Source organism: Suncus etruscus, chromosome 10, assembly GCF_024139225.1.
Source record: "Suncus etruscus isolate mSunEtr1 chromosome 10, mSunEtr1.pri.cur, whole genome shotgun sequence".
NCBI classification, from domain to species: Eukaryota; Metazoa; Chordata; class Mammalia; order Eulipotyphla; family Soricidae; genus Suncus; species Suncus etruscus.
In genome coordinates, this window is record NC_064857.1 from 3,426,770 (window position 1) to 3,449,727 (window position 22,958).

Here is a 22,958-nt window from a genome sequence, read left to right on the forward strand (position 1 = left end):
GCTACAAAGAATAAACAACAAAAAATGGAAGACGAAAACCGTGAATTTAAAATGGAATGGACCGAGCCTTTCAGGTTTCAGAACATAAATGGCTTTCCAGCCTGTCTTACTTGTAAAGAAAAGTTGGCGCATAACAAAAAATCTAATTCGGAGAGACACTTTACAACGAAACACTTGTCCTTTAGTAATAAATATCTTGTTGGTGATGCAAGAAAGAAAGCAGTTGAGGAACTTCTGAAGAGTCAAGAAAAATCAAGTTCTGTGTTTAATCATTGGGTGCAATCTTCCAACTATGTTAATTTTGCAAGTTTTGCAGTTAGTCAAGAGATTGCTAAGAGAGGCAAACCATATACAGATGGCGAATACATAAAACAATGTTTTATAAGTGCATCAGAAGAGTTATTCAGAGATTTTAAGAACAAAGAAGAAATTCTAAAAAAAATTAAAGAGTTACCATTGTCTGCTAAAACAGTGAAGGATAGAACAGCCAAAATGTCTTCCAATATAACCAACCAGCAAGTTGATGATCTTAAAGTGGTTTCAGCTTTATCAATAGCAGTTGACGAGTCTTGTGACTTAAATGATACAGCTCAAGTCTCACTTTTTGTAAGATTTATGTCAGCTACAGGTCCTAAAGAAGAACTTTTAGGATTATTGCCACTGAAAGGTCAAACACGTGGAGAGGATATAGCAAATGCTGTAATTGGTTGCATTGAAAAGTATCATATTCCACTTGATAAAATCATCTCAATTGCAACAGATGGAGCAAAAAGTATGACCAGCGTAAGAAATGGATTTGTTGCTATTATGAAAGAAAAAATTAGTCATGAGATACTTACATACCATTGCATCGTACATCAAGAAGCATTTTGTGTGCAGACATTTCCAGAAGAAATGTGCAAAGTTATGGAATTGGTGATTAAGATGATCAACTGCATTCTTTCTAAAGGTCTTCATCATCACCAGTTTAAGGAATTTTTAGTTGAAGTGGACAGTGAGTACGCAGATCTTTTGCTGCATAACAAGGTACGTTGGTTATCAAGAGGAAATATTTTGAAACGTTTTGCTTCCTTATTATCAGAAATTAAAGCATTTTTCCTCGAGAAGGGTGTTCACTATCCAGAATTAACAAACGATCAGTGGATTCAAAAACTGTATTTCATGGTGGATGTTACTTCACATCTAAATCAGCTTAATCATAAACTACAGGGGAAAGGAAACACAGTTTTTTCGATGTTAGAAGAAGTTATTTCATTTGAAAACAAATTGTCCGTTTGTGCTCAAGATTTTGACAGAGAAACTTTGATTCACTTTCCAAGCCTGTTGAAACATCGCCAAGAAAATAATTCTGATATTGACATCACCTATTTTAAAACAGTACTTTTAAATATGAGGGAAGCTTTTCTCAAGAGGTTTCAGGATTTCAGAAACAGCAAAGCGACGTTGGCCTTTGTTAAAAAACCTCTGGATGCCACTGTAACAGAATTAAATTTTTCCCCCTTTAATATCGACATTGGCAACTTTGAAATGCAATTGCTGGATTTAAAAAACAGAACTGTGGAGCTCAAAATTTGAACGTCTTTGTGCGAATTTAGAAAGATTGGATAACCGCAAATGTGAACTTAGTTCACAGCACAAGTGGTCTGCTTTGGAAGACCTGGAGAAGGAAGATGTGTTGATTTTTAACACCTGGAATAGTATTCCTGACTCATATGATCAACTAAAAAAGCTAGCGTTTGCTGTTCTTTCCTTGTTCGGGTCTACATATTTATGTGAACAATCATTTTCAAGCATGAATCTTATCAAGAATAAATTGAGAAATCGTCTCATTGATGAGAACCTGGAATTGTGCCTAAAATTAAAAACATACAAACCTGACTTACTCAAACTATCCAAGGAAATGCAAGGTCAATGTTCACATGAGTGTTTGTGATTGTCAGTCATTGTCAGGATGTAATTTTCTCTACATTGTAAGGCAAATTTTATGGAATTTAACATTATCGATAAATAATATTGTTCTAAAGTTTTTGTTTTATTAGTTGTGTTATTTGTATCCTCCCGACCTATGTGGATACTTGCATGCAGAATATTCTCAATAAAAACTTATTGAAACTGGGCCCGGGCGGTGGCGCTAAAGGTAAGGTGCCTGCCTTGCCTGCGCTAGCCTTGGACGGACCGCGGTTCGATCCCCCGGTGTCCCATATGGTCCCCCAAGCCAGGAGCAACTTCTGAGCACATAGCCAGGAGTAACCCCTGAGCGTTACCGGGTGTGGCCCAAAAAAAAAAAAAAAAACTTATTGAAACTAAAATCAGTGTACCATCCTATGTATTTTCAGTTTTAAAAATGTGGCTCTCTTGGGCCCGGAGAGATAGCACAGTGGCGTTTGCCTTGCAAGCATCCGATCCAGGACCAAAGGAGGTTGGTTCGAATCCCGGTGTCCCATATGGTCCCCTGTGCCTGCCAGGAGCTATTTCTGAGCAGACAGCCAGGAGTAACCCCTGAGCACCGCCGGGTGTGGCCCAAAAAACCAAAAAAAAAAAAAAAAATGTGGCTCTCAGGGCCGAAGAGATATCATGGAGGTAAGGCTTTGCCTCTCATGCAGGAGGTTGGTGGTTCGAATCCCAGCATCTCATATGGTCTCCTGAGCCTGCCAGGAGTGATTTCTGAGCATAGAGCCAGGAGTAACCCCTGAGTGCTGCTGGGTGTGACCCAAAAACCAAAAAAAGAAAAAAAAAGGGGGGGTGGAGAGATAGCACAGTGGTAAGGCATTTGCCTTGCATGCAGAAGGTCGCTGGTTCAAATCCCAGCATCCCAGATGGTCCCCCTATCCTGCCGGGGGCGATTTCTGAGTAAAGCCAGGAATAACCCCTGAGCATTGCCGGATGTGACCCAAAACCCAAAACCCAAAAAAAAAAAAAAAAAGTGGCTCTCAAAATAAATTTCAATCGTGGTTTTGGCGAGATTTGGCTCAGTTGAAAAAAAAAAGGTTGCAGACCACTGCACTAGGGGGAAAAATCCCCCCAAATACTTCTCACATTTTGGCCCATTTGATGAATTCCCTATCTTAGAAGAAATGATGTCTTTGAAAAACTAAATATGTCTCTTGCCTACTTCTAGGCTTCTTACACATGTCTGCTCTGGCCTCAGCCCAGTAATTAAAATCTCTGCTTCCTTTCCCCGTTTCTCCCTTTGGAGTCTTGTGTCTTCACTGAGACTAGGTAGGAAATTATGAAAATAATTATGTTAACTGAGCTCTGTGACTGAGTCCATCTGCACTCACTTTCCCTCTTGCCAAACCTGAGCAGGGAGGAGCAACTGGCAGTGGGTCACCAGGGAAGAGTGAGGGGAAGAAACTGAGCAAAAAGACATGTCCCAGGGGCTGGAGCGGTGGCACAAGCAGTAAGGCGCTAGCCTAGGACAGGCAGCAATTTGATCCCCTGGCATCCCTTATGGTTCCCCTAAGCCAGGAGCAATTTCTGAGAGCATAGCCGGGAGTAACCCATGAATGTCACCGGGTGTGGCCCAAAAACCAAAAAAAAAAAAAAAAGAAAGAAAAGAAAAAGAAATGTCTCAGCACTAGAGTGTCCCTGGTACATCGTCATCAGTTGGTTCATACCTTTAATTCTGAAACCACAGTAGGCAAGCATTCATTGTCAGCATTTGTTAGGGAAGGACACTGGGAATCAGATCAGCAACTTTTGGGGGAGAGGGGGACACAATCAGGGGTACTCAGGGATTACTCCTAGCTCTGCTCTCAGAAGTTGCTCCTGGCAAACTCAGGGAACCATATGGGGTGCTTGTGATAGAACCCTGGCCAGCTGCGTGCCAGGCAAATGCCCTATCACTGTGTTATCAGTTCAGCTTCTAGATTAACAACTTGCCTGAGGTCATTCAAAGCCAACAAGAAACCAGCAATCTGGCACCCTAAAACTTGGCCTTGCTTGCTTCCAAAGTTTTTTCATATCAATTAACCTCAATAACCTCGTTAGTAATGTGGGCAAGCAACTATCTCATTATTGTTGAGAGGAACACTTGTATTATGGGCCTGAGTGTTTCCTATTTCTTCTTTTTTTTTTCCTAATGTTTATTATAACACCATAATTTACCAAGTTGTTCATCATACAGTTGTGTCAGGCATTAAATTGGTTGTTCATCACCAATTGTAACTGAATTTCCTTCACCAGTGTCCTCAATCTTTTACCACCATAGCCTGCCTTTATGTGGCACAAACATTTACTTCAGATTCCTTTACAATGCAAAGGTAAATAAAATGATCAAAACTTAGATCAATATGGGTCAATTTGAAATGAGTCTTGTATCTCTCCATAGTGTGACTAAAGTCAGGGACCAAGCACTTGGCTGTGGTCAATGCTACTTGAGCCTTCTCTACGAGTTTAGGTTTATTGAAGTTAGTAGATTACTATGTGATTTTTCCATCAGATTTTTTGGATTAGCGATACTATAAGATATTGAAGTGCCCAGGATTTATAGACCTAAAACATATGGAAGTTTGATAAGGTTAAGTTACAAAGTTGGGTTGTTTCTGTCTGAGGGTGTAGGGGAGAGTGTTGAGTTGCTGGAGTTCATACAAAAAGGTGGGAGTGTTGCACTGGTGAAGGGAGGTGTTCTTTTCCATTTGAAAGTCAACTACAAACATGTTTGTAATCATGGTGCTTAAATAAAGATATTATTATGAAAAAAGGGGATGGAATCTGCCTCTTACCCTATTCCCAACTTTTTTCTGAGAATGCCACAGGAAAATCAACCATTACTGGACTACCTGGAAAGGATCAATGGCCGTTATTTCCTTTTGGAGTTTAGTAGGGAAGTCTCGCCATTAGAAGAACAAACTCCTGCCATTATGAGAACTATTCTCAGTGCCACTGTTTTTATTTTCATTTTGTTGTATTGAGTTAGACTGATTGGAAGTCTTTCAAATTCAGTAGAATTTTCCAGTTTTAATCAGATATATAAACTATAAAAAAAAACAGTTAGACCTTCTGTGAGATATTTTCAGACAAAGGAATAACATACGTATCAGGAAGAGAAAATTAGCATGAATTTAACTGGGTCTGCTTGTTTGCATTATGTATGAATTTTCTGTTTGGAAATTTGGAAATTTCTGTTTGGAAATTGTTTTCACTTTGTATTAGAGCCAACAAAAAGTCATCAAATTCATGTCATGGCTCCCAAATATGAGACTAGCTTTACAAATCTCAAAAGTTGCCTATTTGAGGAGAAAGAGATTATGACACTCATGTTTTTTTCCAAAATTTTCTTGAGGGTAACTCCCAAGTCAAATGGGAACCTTTTTTGGGGGAAAAGCTTTGGGGTCATACTCAGTAGTGCAAATTGCTCACTCCTAACTCTATGATCAGGGATCACTTCTTGTTGAACTCTGGACCATATGTGGTCCCAGGAATTGAGTCCAGGCCCACAGCATACAAAGCAAGCTCCCTACCTGCTTTCCCATTGCTTACATTCCAATTGGATGGTAGAGTCAGTCACTCCAAATGGGTATTGAGGTATTGGGGTAGATGAAAATGCCCCCCAAATCAAAAATAAATTAAAAAAATAATGCCCCAAGAGGAATAGAGAGATAAAACAGTACATAAGGTGCTTGCCTTGTGTGCAGTCAACCTAAGTTCAATCTTTTGGCATCCCCTATAGTTTCCTGAGCTTCTAGAGTTAAGCCCCAAGCACTGCTGGATATGTCCTTTCCCACAAGAAAAAAGAAAAGCATTTTCCATGCACAAAGCCAACCAGGTTAGATCCTTGACGTCACGTATTATCTCTGAGCCACTGCCAGGATTTATCCCTGAGCTCAGAGCCAGGTGTAAGCCTTGGGCACCCCACCAAAAAAAAAAAAAAAAAAAAAGGAGGGGGAAAGAAAATAGCTCAATAATCAACTGGTGATCGAGTTAAACAGCTTTGAATATTTTTGAATCCCAACATATTGGGGGAAATGGTATGATGTGTGACTTAACCTTATCTCAATGTGATATAAAAGGACTAATAAAAAATGTACATTTGGCCTTTATTTAGTTTTCTCCTAGAGTAATCTTAGAAAAAAATGCAACATCATTTTCTAAATATTGACATTGGTAGTAGTCTATTTTTCTAATTGAAGAAAAGAATGAAAGGCTAAAGAGATCATTTATTTTACAAATGGGAGGTCTGGGCTCTAACCCCAGCACTCTCTGGTCCTCCAAGCACCACTGAGTGTGACCTCTAAGCACCACCAGAGGACATCAAGAAGCCAAAAAATAAACAAAGAATAGAGAGACAGAAGGCGGTAGGGAAAGAAAGAAAATAAAATGTTGATTTGTGGTCTTTGGCAGATGATGTCTATGAATTTAACTAACAGGAAATTTCTTCCTGTTGAAATATTGTCATTGTGTGGTATGCTTTTAGCTAAGTGAGACAGGGAATTGGCCCCCAAAGAAGAGTTCTTGGAGATGTCTGGGGTCTCTAGCCACATGGGTGCTCATCTTTGCTGCCTGAGGTAACAGGGCCTACAAAGTAGAGCTGCCAGAATCTGTCTCACCTTTCTTTTTTTTTTTTAATTTTTTTTTTATTTTTAATTATGAGAACAAAGGTACAAAGAAAGAGGACAAGGTAAAGTTACAGTGGAAGGACAATCACCCATAACATAATTCTCAGAAGTCCCCTTGCTGATATCTTAACTTTGAAATTTCAGCCAAAGAACATTAAGATAAATAAGACAGAATCCATGTACAATTACTTTGTCCCTCAAGTCCCCAGATTGTAACACATTATAATATTTCTTAACAGTACGCAAAGCAATCTAAAGCCATAAAACTTACGTAACTCCTTAAACATTACAGGCATAGTATTTTCTTACATTTCCATATACATGCATATTAGCTTACGTTAACCTCAAATTTTAAGTGAGTTCTTTTTAAAGATTAGAGTCAAAGGAGCACAGTAAAAATGGCGCTAGAGTGGCAATTGTTGTTTGCATAGGCCCACCAAAATATGAGGGACATGGAAAGAAATAACCCTGGCCTAAGTACAAAGAGACCAGACCCCTGAAGTTTCCTGGCATAAGACCAAGTCTAGGCCTCAGGCAAGCTAGATCGTCCAATCCAATACATTGTCTGTAGTGCCAACACACTTTTATTTTTCACACAGTCTCTGTTGTTGGTATCATGTTTCTGTATTAAAGATCCTGGAATCTGCATATCTCACATTGAAGTCAGGATGTGGAGCATCCTCTCCTTTCACCTCACAATCAAAGGGCAATGCAGGGAGCCCTGTCCTGTAAGCAGGTCGTTGTCGTTGTTAAGTCTTCTCAGTGTCAAGGGAAGTCTCTTTTGAGCAGGTCAAAGTCTGAGCAGTGTAGTTCTTCCGTGGTAGAGCATTGCTTCCAGGTGATGTTATAAACCAGCCTGGATGTTTCATGGATGGCTTCCCTGGTTCAGGGGAGAATGGATTATGCCCTTTCTTCTGAGGTCTGTGCCAGGTCGTTATGTCAATGTTCAGGGTGTAAGGTCCCTCTGCACTACAAGATTTGTGTGTTCCAATCTCTATTAACTAGGATCTTATTTGTATGTATAGTATTTTCCCATTTTAATGTGCCTATGCAAATAAGAAGCAATGCCACGTGGTGTTATTGACACATATGGGGGCCATAAGAACAATTCCAATGATTCCCATGACATGGTTCAATCATAAGCATTAAACTGGGGGACTCTTCCACCAAAATTCCTTGTTAAACAGCTCAAAAAGAGAAGATAAAAAGGGGTTAGAATCATCACTGTATAAGACAAAATTTAGTAAGAATTATAGCTGTCCAAAAAAAACCACAAAATATTCTAAAGAAATACGTGTCCATTTTATGTATCTTGAAACAATTTGGGGTTGTCACACACAATGCACATCTTTGGACTGTGATTAGGATTGTACACTACTGAAGTTAAAAAGAGTAATGTAGGTTAGTGATGTTTGAGAGGGGGTTAGAGAGTTAAGGAGTAAAAAAGAGCTTTGTATGGGTGTGGGAAAGGGCAGAATACAAAATAAACATTCTGTATATGCAAACCATAACATAAGAATAAGGAATATTCTGAATACATGAAGTATATGAAGTACGTGCGGGGACTCATGCCCCCACGCGGTTCTGTAGTTTTTGGATGCCTAGGGAGGAATTTCTCCCCCCCTCCCCTCAGGGCCCGATTAACCAGGCGTGGCCTTAAAGACCCACCAGGTTTGGGGGGACCTTGGTCCCCTGGACTAGGTGGTCAGCCCAGGGGGCCTGTGGCTAGCTGTCCTGCCCAAAGCCCCCAACATACCAGGCAAAGACCCAGAAATCCTGGCATGCGGAGTGCTCTGAGCCCAGCTGTGCCTCTGTAGTTTTTGGATGCCTAGGGAGGAATTTCTCCCCCCCTCCCCCCAGGGCCCAATTAACCAGACGTGGCCTTGAAGATCCACCAGGTTTGGGGGGACCTTGGACCCCTGGACTAGGTGGTCAGCCCAGGGGGCCTGTGGCTAGCTGTCCTGCCCAGAGCCCCCAACATACCAGGCAAAGACACCCAAAAATCCTGGCATGCAGAGTGCTCTGAGCCCAGCCGAGCCTCTGTAGTTTTTGGATGCCTAGGGAGGAATTTCTCCCCCCCTCCCCCCAGGGCCCGATTAACCAGGCGTGGCCTTAAAGACCCACCAGGCTTGGGGGGACCTTGGTCCCCTGGACTAGGTGGTCAGCCCAGGGGGCCTGTGGCTAGCTGTCCTGCTCAGAGCCCCCAACATACCAGGCAAAGACCCAGAAATCCTGGCATGCGGAGTGCTCTGAGCCCAGCTGTGCCTCTGTAGTTTTTGGATGCCTAGGGAGGAATTTCTCCCCCCCTCCCCCCAGGGCCCAATTAACCAGGCGTGGCCTTGAAGACCCACCAGGTTTGGGGGGACCTTGGACCCCTGGACTAGGTGGTCAGCCCAGGGGGCCTGTGGCTAGCTGTCCTGCCCAGAGCCCCCAACATACCAGGCAAAGACACCCAGAAATCCTGGCATGTGGAGTGTCCTGAGCCCAGCCGAGCCTCTGTAGTTTTTGGATGCCTAGGGAGGAATTTCTCCCCTCCTCCCCCCAGGGCCCGATTAACCAGGCGTGGCCTTAAAGACCCACCAGGTTTGGGGGGACCTTGGTCCCCTGGACTAGGTGGTCAGCCCAGGGGGCCTGTGGCTAGCTGTCCTGCCCAGAGCCCCCAACATACCAGGCAAAGACACCCAAAAATCCTGGCATGTGGAGTGCCCTGAGCCCAGCCAAGCCTCTGTAGTTTTTGGATGCCTAGGGAGGAATTTCTCCCCTCCTCCCCCCAGGGCCCAATTAACCAGGCGTGGCCTTAAAGACCCACCAGGTTTGGGGGGACCTTGGTCCCCTGGACTAGGTGGTCAGCCCAGGGGGCCTGTGGCTAGCTGTCCTGCCCAGAGCCCCCAACATACCAGGCAAAGACCCAGAAATCCTGTCATGCGGAGTGTTCTGAGCCCAGCTGTGCCTCTGTAGTTTTTGGATGCCTAGGGAGGAATTTCTCCCCCCCCTCCCCCCAGGGCCCAATTAACCAGGCGTGGCCTTGAAGACCCACCAGGTTTGGGGGGACCTTGGACCCCTGGACTATGTGGTCAGCCCAGGGGGCCTGTGGCTAGCTGTCCTGCCCAGAGCCCCCAACATACCAGGCAAAGACACCCAAAAATCCTGGCATGCGGAGTGCCCTGAGCCCAGCCGACTGTCTCACCTTTCTTCAGGGCCAAGAAGCCTTGAATTTGGCAGACACCAACTCAGGCTTCCCCTACTGTTAGCTGAAGTAGACTTCTCATTGGCGATGCCCAAATGGCTCAGGACCCAGCCGCCTTGTGTCCTAGTCTGGATATAGTGAACAAAAACCAGGAAGTGAGTCTATTAGGAGGAGGCACCCTGAAGAGAGCGGAGCAGGTTTTCTGCAAGCTGTTTCCCTTGTCCCTGTGTTCCTCTCCACCTCTGGCTGGGTGACAGGTTTTCCTCCATGAATCGTTGGCTTCTGAAAGAAGCTCTAGAGGGTGTTTCCTGTTACCACTTGGCCTAGTTAGAGATGCTGCCAAAGAAAGGAACTGACCTTGCATTGAATCTGCAAAACGTGTTGCCATTTGCTCCAGTAGCATTGAATGAATCATTCCCCAACTTCCAAAACTTGTATTTTAGTCCATACTCCATTCTGAGGTACTTAGGCACACTTGAACCAGTCAGCCAGGCACTTCTCAGTGTATTGTCAAAATGTCTTCTCGATTCTCCTTAACTGTAAGAAAGCAGAACTCCCTTGGAAATTCTTTGCTACCTTTTTTTTTTTGTTTTGGTTTTTGGGTCACACCCGGCGGTGCTCAGGGGTTACTCCTAGCTGTCTGCTCAGAAATAGCTCCTGGCAGGCACGGGGGACCATATGGGACACCGGGATTCGAACCAACCACCTTTGGTCCTGGATCGGCTGCTTGCAAGGCAAACACCGCTGTGCTATCTCTCCGGGCCCTCTTTGCTACCTTTGAAGGCTGCTTTTTTTTTTTTTCTTTTAAGCCAAAGTAGTGCCTAATAGGATTGAACCTGGACACTACTGAGGAGTTTCAGAGTAAACTGAAATTTGCTCTCAGAGAAAAGTCTGCCTGTAATGTTCTGTCATTTTTCAAGTCATGGCCCTCAGAGAACACTGGGCGGAAGCAGCTATATCTCATGAGAAGCTAGTGTGATGAGGCTGTGACAATCACTTTTTATCTCAAACTCCAAATTAGCATATTTTTTCCTGTCAGCAGCTGCAGCATTGCTGCAGTCTTTATCTTTTCTAGAGTTATCTTTAGAAAATTTTCCTCTTTCTCTCCTACCTATAATTCTATATAATGTGAAAGTTTAGGTGAGTTTCTTCCCTTTATAATTACAAAAGGAAATTTATTTATTTATTTAATTATTTATTTATATTTGTTTTTTTGGGCCACACTCGGTGGCGCTCAGGGGTTACTTCTTCTGGCTCTGTGTTCAGAAATCACTCCTGGTAGGCACAGAGGACCATATGGGATGCCAGGGATTGAACCCGCGTCTGTCCTAGGTCAGCCACATGCAAAGCAAATGCCCTACCGCTGTACAATCTCTCTGGCCCCACAAAAGGAAAAATTTACTATTTTCTTATTATTAAAAAAATTAGGGCCGGGTGGTGGCGCTAGAGGTAAGGTGCCTGCCTTGCCTGCGCTAGCCTAGGATGGACTGCGGTTCGATCCCCCAGTGTCCCATATGGTCCCCCAAGCCAGGAGCGACTTTTGAGCGCATAGCCAGGAGTAACCCCTGAGCGTCACCGGGTGTGGCCCAAAAACTAAAAAAAAAAAAAAAAAAAATTAGAAGAATGTTTATCACGCAGATATTTTATTTCAGGTAACGATAGAAGGATGATATGGTGATCACGAGATTAGAGGGAGAATTCGGATGTACCCCCATCCCTTCCAATCATAGAACCACAATTTCTGTCCCCAAAGAATACACACCTGTCTCCCAAAGGCAACTGTGACTCTGATTTTCCTGAGAACTCCTAGATTTTGTGTATGGCTCTACTGTCTCTTGTATGGGCATGCACTGTAATTTTGTTTTCTTCTATTGGGGGGCACATCCAGTGGTGTTCAGGGGTTACTCCAGGCTCAGGGCAACTTTATAGAATGCCAGGGAACCTGAGTTGGCCATGTGCAAGGCAGACACCCTATCTGCTATGCTATCACTCCAGCTCCCCATAGTTTGGTTTTCTGCTTTCTCCTTCCTCATATAAATAAAATGTGCTCTCATTATATCTGCACTATTTTAGTTTCTTTTATTCGACATTACGTTATGAGATTAGTCCATGGTTTGAGAGTAGGTGCCACTCATCTTCCTTGCTATATAGAATCGAGTTGGGTTTGTCCATTAGCTTTGGTTTTTTGGAGGGTTTAGAACCTTATCTAGAGGTAGGTGCTCAGGGGTTACTCAGGTTACATCACTCCTGGAATACTCAGGGGACCATTTGGGATTCCATGGAATTGAACCTGGGTTGGACACATGAAAGGCAAGCCCCTACTGATTGCACTACACCTCAGACCTTGGTAATCATTGGCTTTACTCTCAATGTGAAACTGGAATCGCTCCCAGATTTTTTTATTTTTATTTTTGTTTTTGTTTTTTTTGTTTTGTTTTTGGACCACACCTACTGACGCTCAGGGCTTCCTCCTGGCTATGCGTTCAGAAATCACTCCTGACTTTGGGGACCATATGGGACACCGGGGGATTGAACTTCAGTCTGTCCTAGGTTAGTGTGTGCAAGGCAAATGCCCTACCTCTTGCACCAATACTCCGGCCCATACTCCTGGATTTTGGCTACTACAAATTGTGTGGCTATAAATCATTTTTGTGCAGATGAGAGATACAAGAGTGTCCCCAGGTGACTGGAAATGGAGGTGTATCTATCTTCAACTTTTTTAAGCAGTGCCATATTGCTTCAAAAGTTTCCTCTCATGATGAACACAGTCTTTAATGTTCTGTTCTCTGAAGATTGTGGGCCCTCAGCTGGCCAAGCTCACCAGTTGGTGAGGTCAAAATCCTGAACTCTGTCAGCATTGTTCGTGGGGTCCTGGGCTACTGTGACATGACCACTGGGTTCCAGTGATGCTCAGGAAAGGTCAGAGGGGAATGAGTCAGTGTCAAAATTGTCACGTTGAATTTTTTTTTCCTAGTTGCTTGGGGTTTTCTCCACATGATTTTATTTTCATTTCTCTGATTGTTAATAAGAGGAGTTTCTTTCACATGTTTCTTAGTCATTTAGAATTTCTTCTTTTTGAAATACCAATCTCACTCTTTGCCTACTGTTCAATTTTTTTTTTAACCAATTTGCCAAAGTTCTGTTTTGTTTGGTTTTGGAGCCACACTGGTCAGTACTCAGAACTTATTCCTTGCTCTGCACTCAGGAATTCTTCTGGCAGTTCTCAGGATATTGTATAGGATATTGGGGTTCAAATCTGTGCCAGGCGCATGCAAGGCAAACTCCCTACTACTATAATGTCACTCAGCCCCCAAGAATTCTTTATATATTTTGAACTCTGGTCTTCTTTCATATATCAAGTCTGTTTTCTTTTTTTTTTTTTTTTTTTTGTTTTTGTTTTTGTTTTTGTTTTTGGACCACACCCGGTGACGCTCAGAGGTCACTCCTGGCTATGCGCTCAGAAGTCGCTCCTGGCTTGGGGGACCATATGGGACGCTGGGGGATCAAACCGCAGTCCATCCTAGGCTAGCGCTGGCAAGGCAGACACCTTACCTCTAGTGCCAATGCGCCGGCCCCTCAAGTCTGTTTTCTTGTGAAGCTTTGCCTGGATATATTAATGTGACTGAGGATACTTCTAAAAAGTCTTAAATAAATTTATTAGTGGATTAATCTTGATACAATTTAAAATAACCATAGAAGTAATTGACTTTTACTCTTTTAGAACCACAGAAATGGTCCTATTATATCTGTACATATCTGTTTAATATGTTCACTATTCCATTCTCTTTTGAAGGTTGTAGCTCTTGAGAATTGCCAAAGGCAAGACTTCATCAGCTTTTATTACTGTCCAGTCATATCTTCTAATATTCATCTTATAGACAGCATCCCTCATTTTTCTTGAGGATACTGCAATTGCTATTCAATACACAATAAAATGGGATATGAAAGAAAAAACTTTATTGTAGAAAACAGGATTAATGGTTAGCTTTTTCCTTTAGGGTTATTTGTTTGTTTTCTTTTGGGGCCATACCCAGTGACACTCAGGGATTACTCCTGGATATGCGCTCAGAAATCGCTCCTGGCTTGGGGGACCATATGGAAACCCGGGGAATGGAATCGTGGTTTGTCCTAGGCTTACCTCTTGCGCCACTGCTCTGCCCTGTAGGGTTATTTGCAAGATGTTCGCTAACACTTTATTTTGTTTGTTTCCCATTGGAATGCATACAAATATAAACCCTTCTCTTGAAAAAATGATTTCTTTTGTCAAAGACACAGACCCACTCACAAATTTCGTCAAACTAGAAAGAATAGATGAAAGAAAACATCACCCCAAATGTGTGGTGGACATTTCACTGGGGGCAGGAAGAAGACACCACTTTCCCATGTTTTCTTGGGTTCCCACTGCCAGGAGTTATTACCCATACAAATGTTTTGGAGAGCAACCACAGCCATCCTCTCCTCACCTGCCCAGAGAAGCTCAGAAACTGATAAAAATAAAGACCTGGGAACCGGACAGGCCACATTTCTGGGCAGCAAACCACAGAAAAGAGGCTTAAGTCATGCTGAAAGTGAACCACATCCTGGAGGCAGCCCCAGGAGGCTGGTTGTGGGGAGCAAGAATAATAAGTCGGCATTCCCCACTGGGCTTTCTGTGGGGTGTGATCAGGCCATTAGCACATTAGCACAAAGAAATTTGGGAAATGCAGAATGGAGGCCAGAGAGATAGTACAGCAGTAGGGCATTTGCCCTGCATGCATGCAACCCAGGACAGACCCTGATTTGACCCCCAGCATCCTATATAGTCCCTCCAGCCTGCCAGGGATGATTTCTGAGTGCAGAGCCAGGAGTAATCCCTGAGCACCTCTGGGTTCAGCCCAAAAGCCAGTCAATCAATCAATCAATCAATCAATCAATAAAAAAAAAAACTTTGAAACTGCTGAAGGTCCTGCTGGAAAGGGCAGAAGGGCCAGGGTATGGAGAGCCACTGCTCCCAGGCTTTCCACAAAGAATGCTTGTCTCAAGAAGATTCTGGAAGACTCTGGAAAACTGAATTGGGATTATTACCTCCTACGGTGTGTTGTGGGGGTGGGCAGGAAAGAGGCACTCCTATCACCTTGCTATCTTATTGTTTTTTGGGGAGGGGGGTTGAGCCACACCCAGTAGTGCTCAGGGGTTACTCCTGGCTTTGCACTCAGAAATCGTTCCTAGTAGGCTGAGGGTGGGGGATATGGGATGCCAGAAATCGAACCCGGGTCTGTCCTAGGTCAGCCACAAGCAAGGCAAATGCCCTATTGCTGTGCTAGCACTCCAGCCCCACTCTCACTATTATCTTTTTGTTTTCCTGGTGTTTGAGCCACACCCAGTGATGCTCAGGGTTTACCTCCTGGCTCTGCGCTCAGTAATCAGTAATCAGTAATCACTCCTGGCTTGGGGGACCACATGGGATGCCGGGAGATTAAACCACAGTTCGTCCTAGGTCAGGGCATGCAAGGCAAACACCCTACCCCTTGTGCCACAGCTCCAGCCCCTCTCACTGTTATCTTAAGTCCCACATATGAGAAAGATCGTTCTGTATCTCGCCATTTCTTCAGACGGACTCTACTCAGCATGATCAGACACTCTAGTTTTATCCATGTAGCAGCAAATTGCATGACTTTGTTCTTTTTTTCATTAGTATTAATGCAGAGAACTTCCTGGATACTCTTCACGACCATTCCCTAATATCCTAGTGAGAATTTTGCTCAGCACCAAGACCGTAGAGTTTGACTTGCATTGTTTCTCCATCTTGAACCTTCCTCCCATGCACAAAGGGGCCGAGTTTCTGTTTGCTGACATGTGCCTCCCTCTGTCTTCACAGGTTTCTACAACAACAGTACCAAGGTGGCCGTGAAGACCCTCAAGCCAGGCACCATGTCTGTGCAGGCCTTCCTGGAAGAAGCAAACCTCATGAAGACTCTCCAGCATGACAAGCTGGTGCGACTGTACGCCGTCGTCACCAAGGAGGAGCCCATCTACATCATCACCGAGTACATGGCCAAGGGTGGGTACCCGAACAATGCGCATCCACAGGGCTTGAGGTTCAGGGAAAGTTGAAGTTCTTCCACTGGGCACAGCGACTCGTGGCTGAAAACCCGGAAAGCATGAGAAGTTGAGGCACTGTCCTCAACTCGCCAGAAGTTTGTGTGCTGATATTAATATTGCCTTCCTGTTTTCTCCATTGGTCTCCTTACTAAGCCCCAGAATAGTACCCCGTATACTTAATAGGCCCTTAATATATATCAGTCAAAGAATAAGTATTTCAAACAAGAGCATTTTGTTCCATGTCTAATCGGTGAGATCTTCAAATTCTAAAACTTGTTTATTTTCTTCCTTAGCATTAGTTGCATATTCAGAGTGTCATTAAGAAGGGTTGATATTACAATCATGCTTGCGATCATGGTGCTTAAATATTTTATTAAAAAAAAAAAAAGAAGGGTTGATATTGGGATCAGAGAGATAGCACACTGTAGGGCATTTGCCTTGCATGTGGCTGACCCGAGGGGCCTGGTTCAATTCCTGGCATCCCATATGGTCCCCAAGCCTGCCAGGGGCGATTTCTGAGTCCAGAGCCAGGAGTGCCACTGGGTATAGCCCAAATCCCAATAAATAAATAAATTAGGTAAGTAAGTAAGTTAAAAAAAGAATGATTGATATTGTTAATAAACTACATAAAAAGTCATTAAAATATTGAAATTCCAATGTAATCATTGGCTAATAGAGTAAGAGGTTTCAGGTCTCTTTTCATCCATTGTAATCACCTTCAGATAAAAGTGTTTAAAAAAAGGAAAGAATGATGGCTACAGAGATAGTACAATGAGTAAGGTGTTTGTCTTGCATGTGGCAGACCCAAGTCTAATCCCACAACCCCATATGATCCTCAGCACACTGTCAAGAGTGACCCTTGAGCACAGAGCCAAAAATAAGCCCTAGGCACTGCCAGGTGCAGCCCAAAAGCAAACCAACCAAAAAAATACTGAGTGATTTTTTTTTTAAAAGGGGGGGGGGCAGATCCATAGCACAGCAGTAGGGCATTTGCCTTGCACACTCTGACTTAGGACAGACCGCAGTTCGATCCCCCGACATCCCATATGGTCCCCAAGCCAGGAGCGATTTCTGAGTGCATAGCCAGAAGTAACCCCTGAATGTTACCCAGTGTGGCCCCAAAACAAAACAAAAAAACCTCTGAAAGGAATGCAGGCAGAAAACAAATGAACATAATATTAGTTACTCAAAGGTCTTCCCCAAAAGTCACTACTTTCAAAAAAAACATAAATAAATAATAACCATACATACTAAAATACCTAGTCCTAAAAAAGAATACCTTAATGTGCAAGGATTCAAAAGCAGACTCAAGGTCTCAGTTCCTTAAAAATTATCAAGTTAATACATAATATTCTGTATCACATATATAATTGGAATTTCCTCTATAAAAATATCCGACCTTTACCAAGCACTGAGTACATATTGGATTGAACGTCATATGCTTTCCAAGATGATCTCACTTCATCTTTTCTGTAGTCTCAGGGCTAAGTGGGGGCTAGGGAAGTGGTAGCAGAACTGAGCCCTTCTCCTTTCCAAGTCTGTGGCCCATGCGTCAGATACATTCCTCTCAGGGTCTTACTCTAAGCTACAAAGGCAAGTCCTTTTTCTAGGAACTCTACCAGGTAACCAACTTGCCCAAAACTACTCAGGCTAGTCCTCTAAGTCATGGGGGGAAGCAGATCTTGATTTAGAAATGAAGATTCACAAAACAGGACATTTGGAGCCCAAGGGATGGCACAACAGGGAGGGTGTTTGCCTTGCACACAGCTGGCCTGGGTTCGATCCCCGGAGTCCCATATGATTCTCTTAAGACTACCAGGAGTAGGTTTTGAGCTCAGAGCCAGGAGTAATGACTGAATGCCCTATGATTTAAAAAAAAAGAAAGAAAGAAAGAAAGAAAGAAAGAAAGAAAGAAAGAAAGAAAGAAAGAAAGAAAGAAAGAAAGAAAGAAAGAAAGAAAGAAAGAAAGAAAGAAAGAAAGAAAGAAAGAAAGAAAGAAAGAAAGAAAGAAAGAAAGAAAGAAAGAAAGAAAGAAAGAAAGAAAGAAAGAAAGAAAGAAAGAAAGAAAGAAAAGAAACTAGGCATTTGTTGAGGTAACTTTTTTGTCTTGTTTCATTTTGTTTTTGTTTGGGGGTCACAACTGGCGGTGCTGAGGGGCTACTCCTGGCTCTGTCCTAAGAAATCATTCCTGGTAGGTTTGGGGGACCCTATGGGATGCCAGGGATTGAACCGGGTTCAGCTGCAAGGCAGACACCCGCCCCTCTGTGCTATGGCTCAGGCACTTGAGGTAACTCTTTCACAAGCAAAGGTCCTCAGGTACTCATAGAGCACTTATGGCCATTTGAAGTTCTGTGCATTGGCTCACAAAGGCCAAAGCAAGTCTAATCAAATATACTGAGGACTTGCTGAGTATGCTTTGTTTTTTTGTGTTGTGTTTTGTTTTGTTTTGGTCCACACTCAGAGATGCTCAAGTGTTATTCCTCGCTCTCCACTCAGAAATCACTAAGTGATGGCTCCTGAAGCACCCTATAAGGTGCCGGAACTCAAACCCAGGATGGCATCTCAGCCTCTATCCTATTGTTTTACCGCCAACTTTCTGGTTTCTGCTTCCAAAAAAGCTCAGGAGATCACGGGGCAATTCTGACCTTGAGACAGCAGGGACAGGGTGCTCTGAGACTTGTCTGTTCAGATACTAATACTGATAAAATCAGAGACACTGGTCACCATTTGTCACCAGGAGCTTATGTAACCTTTCACATCAGGTCAAAGGTAAATGGATTTGACCTCTCTCAGAAGAGACAATATGACCACATTTAAATGCAAAGCCAATCATTTCTATCCCCCTCAGCTACCATCCCATAATACCATAATAGTGACCATTGAATTTTATATTGACTTTTTCTTGTCTTTTTTTTTTTACTTTATTTATTGACTGGTTAATTGATTGATTGATTGCTAGGCTACACCCGGCAGTGCTCAGGGGTTCCTCCTGGCTCTGCACTCAGAAATCACTCCTGGCAAGCTCAGAGGACCATATGGGATGCTGGGAATCGAACTCGGTCCCTCCCAGATCTACCTCATGAAAGGCAAAGCCTTACTGCTGTGCTATCTCTCTGACCCTTTCTTGTGTTCTTAACATCCTGACCTTGTTCTGCCTCTCTCCACAGGGAGTTTGCTGGATTTCCTGAAGAGCGACGAAGGCGGCAAAGTACTCCTTCCCAAGCTCATCGACTTTTCAGCTCAGGTGAAGTACTAAGGGGCAGCAGTTTGCAAAACCTTCCTTGGTCAGACCTGGGAGGAAGCTGCCCAGGGAAACAGCTTGTCTGTGGACTCGAGTCATAATTATGATGATTTATGGAGATAGCATTAGGGTTGCAATCAGAAAGATCATGACATGTGCTCAACTCTTGTGCTGAGTTTGGACGGGTTGTCATCTTTTCAGTCACTATGATGCGCCTCATGGACCCCTTTTTGTGCCCTGGTTTGGACAGGCGATTGCATGGGGTAGCACCTCTTACAAACAATGATGAGTGATATTTAACTTACTGACCCAGGGACTGATACTTTGACATTTTTGTTTTCTTGACGATGGAATTCTATTCCTTTCTTACCTTACTACGGATAAGTTCTTGTCAAATATATCTTTCAGATTCTGAGAAATAGTCATTGATCGTATTCCTAGTACTGGCAGAAAAGTTTCAAGTTTTACTTCAGAATCCTACATTTTCTTTTTCTTTTTTTTTATATTGGTTGAATGATTGATTGATTGGTCTTTGGGCCACACCCAGCAGCACTCAGGGGTCACTCCTGGCTCTGCACTCAGAAATCACCCTGGCAGGCTCCAGGGAACATATGAGGTGCCAGGAATCAAATCAGGTTCCTTCCTGAGTCAGTCGCATGCAAAGTAAACGCCTACCGCTGTGCTGTCTCTTCAGAATCCTCTATTTTCTATCGTGTATTTAAAGGCAAAAGAAAGATCTTCAAAAGCCCAGTGTTGTGCTTAGTAGATCAAGGGAGTGCATGCTGAAAGATCTTCACTATTGACATTTCAGCCTTGTGTGTCTTCTTTGGTAGTCTGCCTTTTTTTTTGAGACCGGTTTGGGTGACTTTGTGTTGGGTAAGCCAAATCTCATAAAGCTTGAAGTAGCATAAGAGATCTTTTTACTTTTTTTGTTTGTTTGTTTGGGCCACACCCGGCGGCGCTCAGGGGTTATTCCTGGCTGTCTGCTCAGAAATAGCTCCTGGCAGGCATGGGGGACCATATGGGACACCGGGATTCGAACCAACCACCTTTGGTCCTGGATAGGCTGCTTGCAAGGCAAACACCGCTGTGCTATCTCTCCGGGCCCCGATCTTTTTACTTTTAAACTTTACTTATTAATTGATTGATTGGTTTTTGGGTCAACCCGGCTATGCTCAGGCGTTACTCCTGGCTCCGCACTCAGAAATTGCTCCTGGTAGGCTCAGGGGACCATAGGGGGTTCTGGGAGTCAAACTAGATCCCTTCCGGGTTGGCCGAACGCAAGGCAACACCCTCCCACTGTGCTATCTCTCCAGCCCCAGCATGAGAGATCTTGTAGAAGGTCTAGAATAGATTGAGCTTTCTGAGCTTCACTTCTTTTTTTTTTTTTTTTTTTTTTGGTTTTTGGGCCACACCCTGTGACCCTCAGGGGTTACTCCTGGCTATGTGCTCAGAAGTTGCTCCTGGCTTCTTGGGGGACCATATGGGACGCCGGGGGATCGAACCGCGGTCCGTCCTAGGCTAGTGCAGGCAAGGCAGGCACCTTACCTCCAGCGCCACCGCCCGGCCCCTCTGAGCTTCACTTCTTAATCCCACTTCTCTCAGACCCTCCTATTGTTAATTAGCTAACAATTAAGACCACTAATTGGGAAAATTAGATTACAAAAGTGAGATTATTTGGTTAACCGAGGTTCGAGCCTCATCCAACTAAGGGAGTTTTGGTAAGGACCCCGAGTCCAGTCTTCAAGCAGTTTATATAGGAATTCCAAACAGTCACAGAACATTAAGAGAACAATCATTTCATTGTATAGCTGTCTTAATTCATCACTGATTTTTCTGGCTCAACCTTGGCTATGTAGAGATACTATTAATTCGAACCCTGGTTGTGGGGGGGTCTCTGAGACAGATCCTGTTTGTTGGTGGGGGGATACTCTGATTTAGACTTTTGGCTTTTTCCAAGCTCACTCAACCCCTAGTTCCTTATTCCTGGGTGAGGGCACCAACTTTGGTTTCATTTCTGAGTTAACTCTTTCTCTGCCTTCAGCTCGGAGTGGAAAAGGCCACTTTACTAGGGTTTGGGCTCGTCTTAGTCTAGAGTTCTTTATCATAGACTAATGGGGAATCTTGTTGCTTACGACGTGGAAGGGCGCCAGGATCACAGCTTGAAAACCACTTCAGAATGATGAAGGGTGAGTTGGAGGTGCCAAGCACTCCCTGTCGTGTACAGAAAGAGCTGCAAGTAGAGGAAGTCTGATCTGGTGGGTCACCCTAGGCCCAGATGAACAAGGAGGGCCCCTGCTCAGGTGGCAGTGTGGCCAGTCTCTGCTGGAAAGGACACTTGAGGAATTTCCACATGGAAGTTGACATGTGTGACCGGGGTCTGCAAGGTTGTGGTTGTTCCATCTGTCACAGGATCTAATTGGTACCTGAGATTCTGGAGGGAGAAATGATAGATACGGGGAAGACACTGGGCAGTGACTTAATTCCGTCATGTGGGTATTTTGATTTGGATTATACCTTTCTTATAAAACCTTCTCTTTATTTTGTTTGTTTGTTTGTTTGTTTGTTTTGTTCTGTTTTGTTTTGGGGCCCTTCCAGTGGTGCTCAAGGTTACTCCTGGCTCTGCACTTAGGGATCACTCCAGGAGGAGCTCAGGGGTCATTGGGGGTGATGACAGGATCAACCCCACTGGCAATATGCAAGGCCAGCGCTTTCCTCATGGTGCTATGTCGATACCCACCCCCACCCCCCGCCCCTTCATGGCTGTTTCTGAATGTCAGGGCTCTTGCACTTTCAGTCCTGGTGCTCACCGCCACTTGGCCATCGAGCACTAAAGCTGGCAAGTGTTGCTCTGGCTCTAGAGATCCCAACCAGCAGAGTTACTGCATTGTGCAGAGGCCTGTGGGGCAGTGCCCAGATTCAACCAGGGTCTTCACCAGCCTCAGACTTCCCAGGAGACATCTTACCTCTATAGTGATTTCCTTTTGACCATTTAAGACAGAATGATGATAGAGACAGATAGATGGGTAGAGGGATGGAAAGATGGATGGATAGACACAGACAGACAGACAGACAGACAGACAGACAGACAGACAGACAGACAGACAGACAGACAGACAGACAGATAGATAGATAGATAGATAGATAGATAGATAGATAGATAGATAGATAGATAGATAGATAGATAGATAGATGATAGAGATGGTTGGAGGGATGGAGAGATGGATGGATAGACACAGAGACAGATAGACATATAGATAGATGATATTTTTTTCTCCTCTAGCAAGCAACTGGCCTAGAGTAAGCAGCCCCTGAGCACCATCAACAGTAGCCAAAAAACCAAAAAAGTATATATATATATATATTTTTTTTTCTCCTCTGTACATTTATCCAAAGATCTAGGAAACTAGGTGCTCACTGGAGGACTTGGTTAAATTTAGTAGTATTTCTCAGTAAGAGATTGGGGTAGAAATTAACCGGGTTTCTTTTTTTTTTTTTTTTTTTTTTTTTGTCCCAGCCCCTTTCTGTGACTAAGAGGTTGAAGGACAGCGTTGGGACTTTACCCAAGGTCTTTTTCTGGCCTCCTCTTCCTTCTCCCAAGACCTACTTCCCTTCACTGTCCCCTCAGAGATACTGGCATTAAAACAGGAAGTGGGATGGGAACACATGACCACCTCTCAGGGCATGTGAGAAGCTGATTTCAGGACTTCCTGTCACAGAATGAATTCTCAGATGCTCTTCTAAGTGCAGACGTGCACCGTCTCTCAGTCCACACCCATTTCTCTCCACCATTAGTGAAGAAATCCTGGCAAGAGCTGAGTTGCCCAGGGCTTTGCCTTTCTTCTGTGGTGGATGAAGCAATGGTGTGCTGAAACAGGAAGGCGATCCCTGT

At 43.8% G+C, this 22,958-nt stretch overlaps 1 protein-coding gene across 1 annotated transcript in view; it reads left to right on the forward strand.

The window, feature by feature from the left end:
• The window catches only part of LYN (LYN proto-oncogene, Src family tyrosine kinase), an 86,855-nt gene that overhangs the window by 35,748 nt on the left and 28,149 nt on the right, over positions 1-22,958 (forward strand). The window contains exons 8-9 of the mRNA XM_049781915.1: positions 15,602-15,784; positions 18,993-19,069. Coding sequence (XP_049637872.1) covers positions 15,602-15,784; positions 18,993-19,069 — 260 coding nt within the window. The remainder of the gene's footprint in view (positions 1-15,601; positions 15,785-18,992; positions 19,070-22,958) is intronic.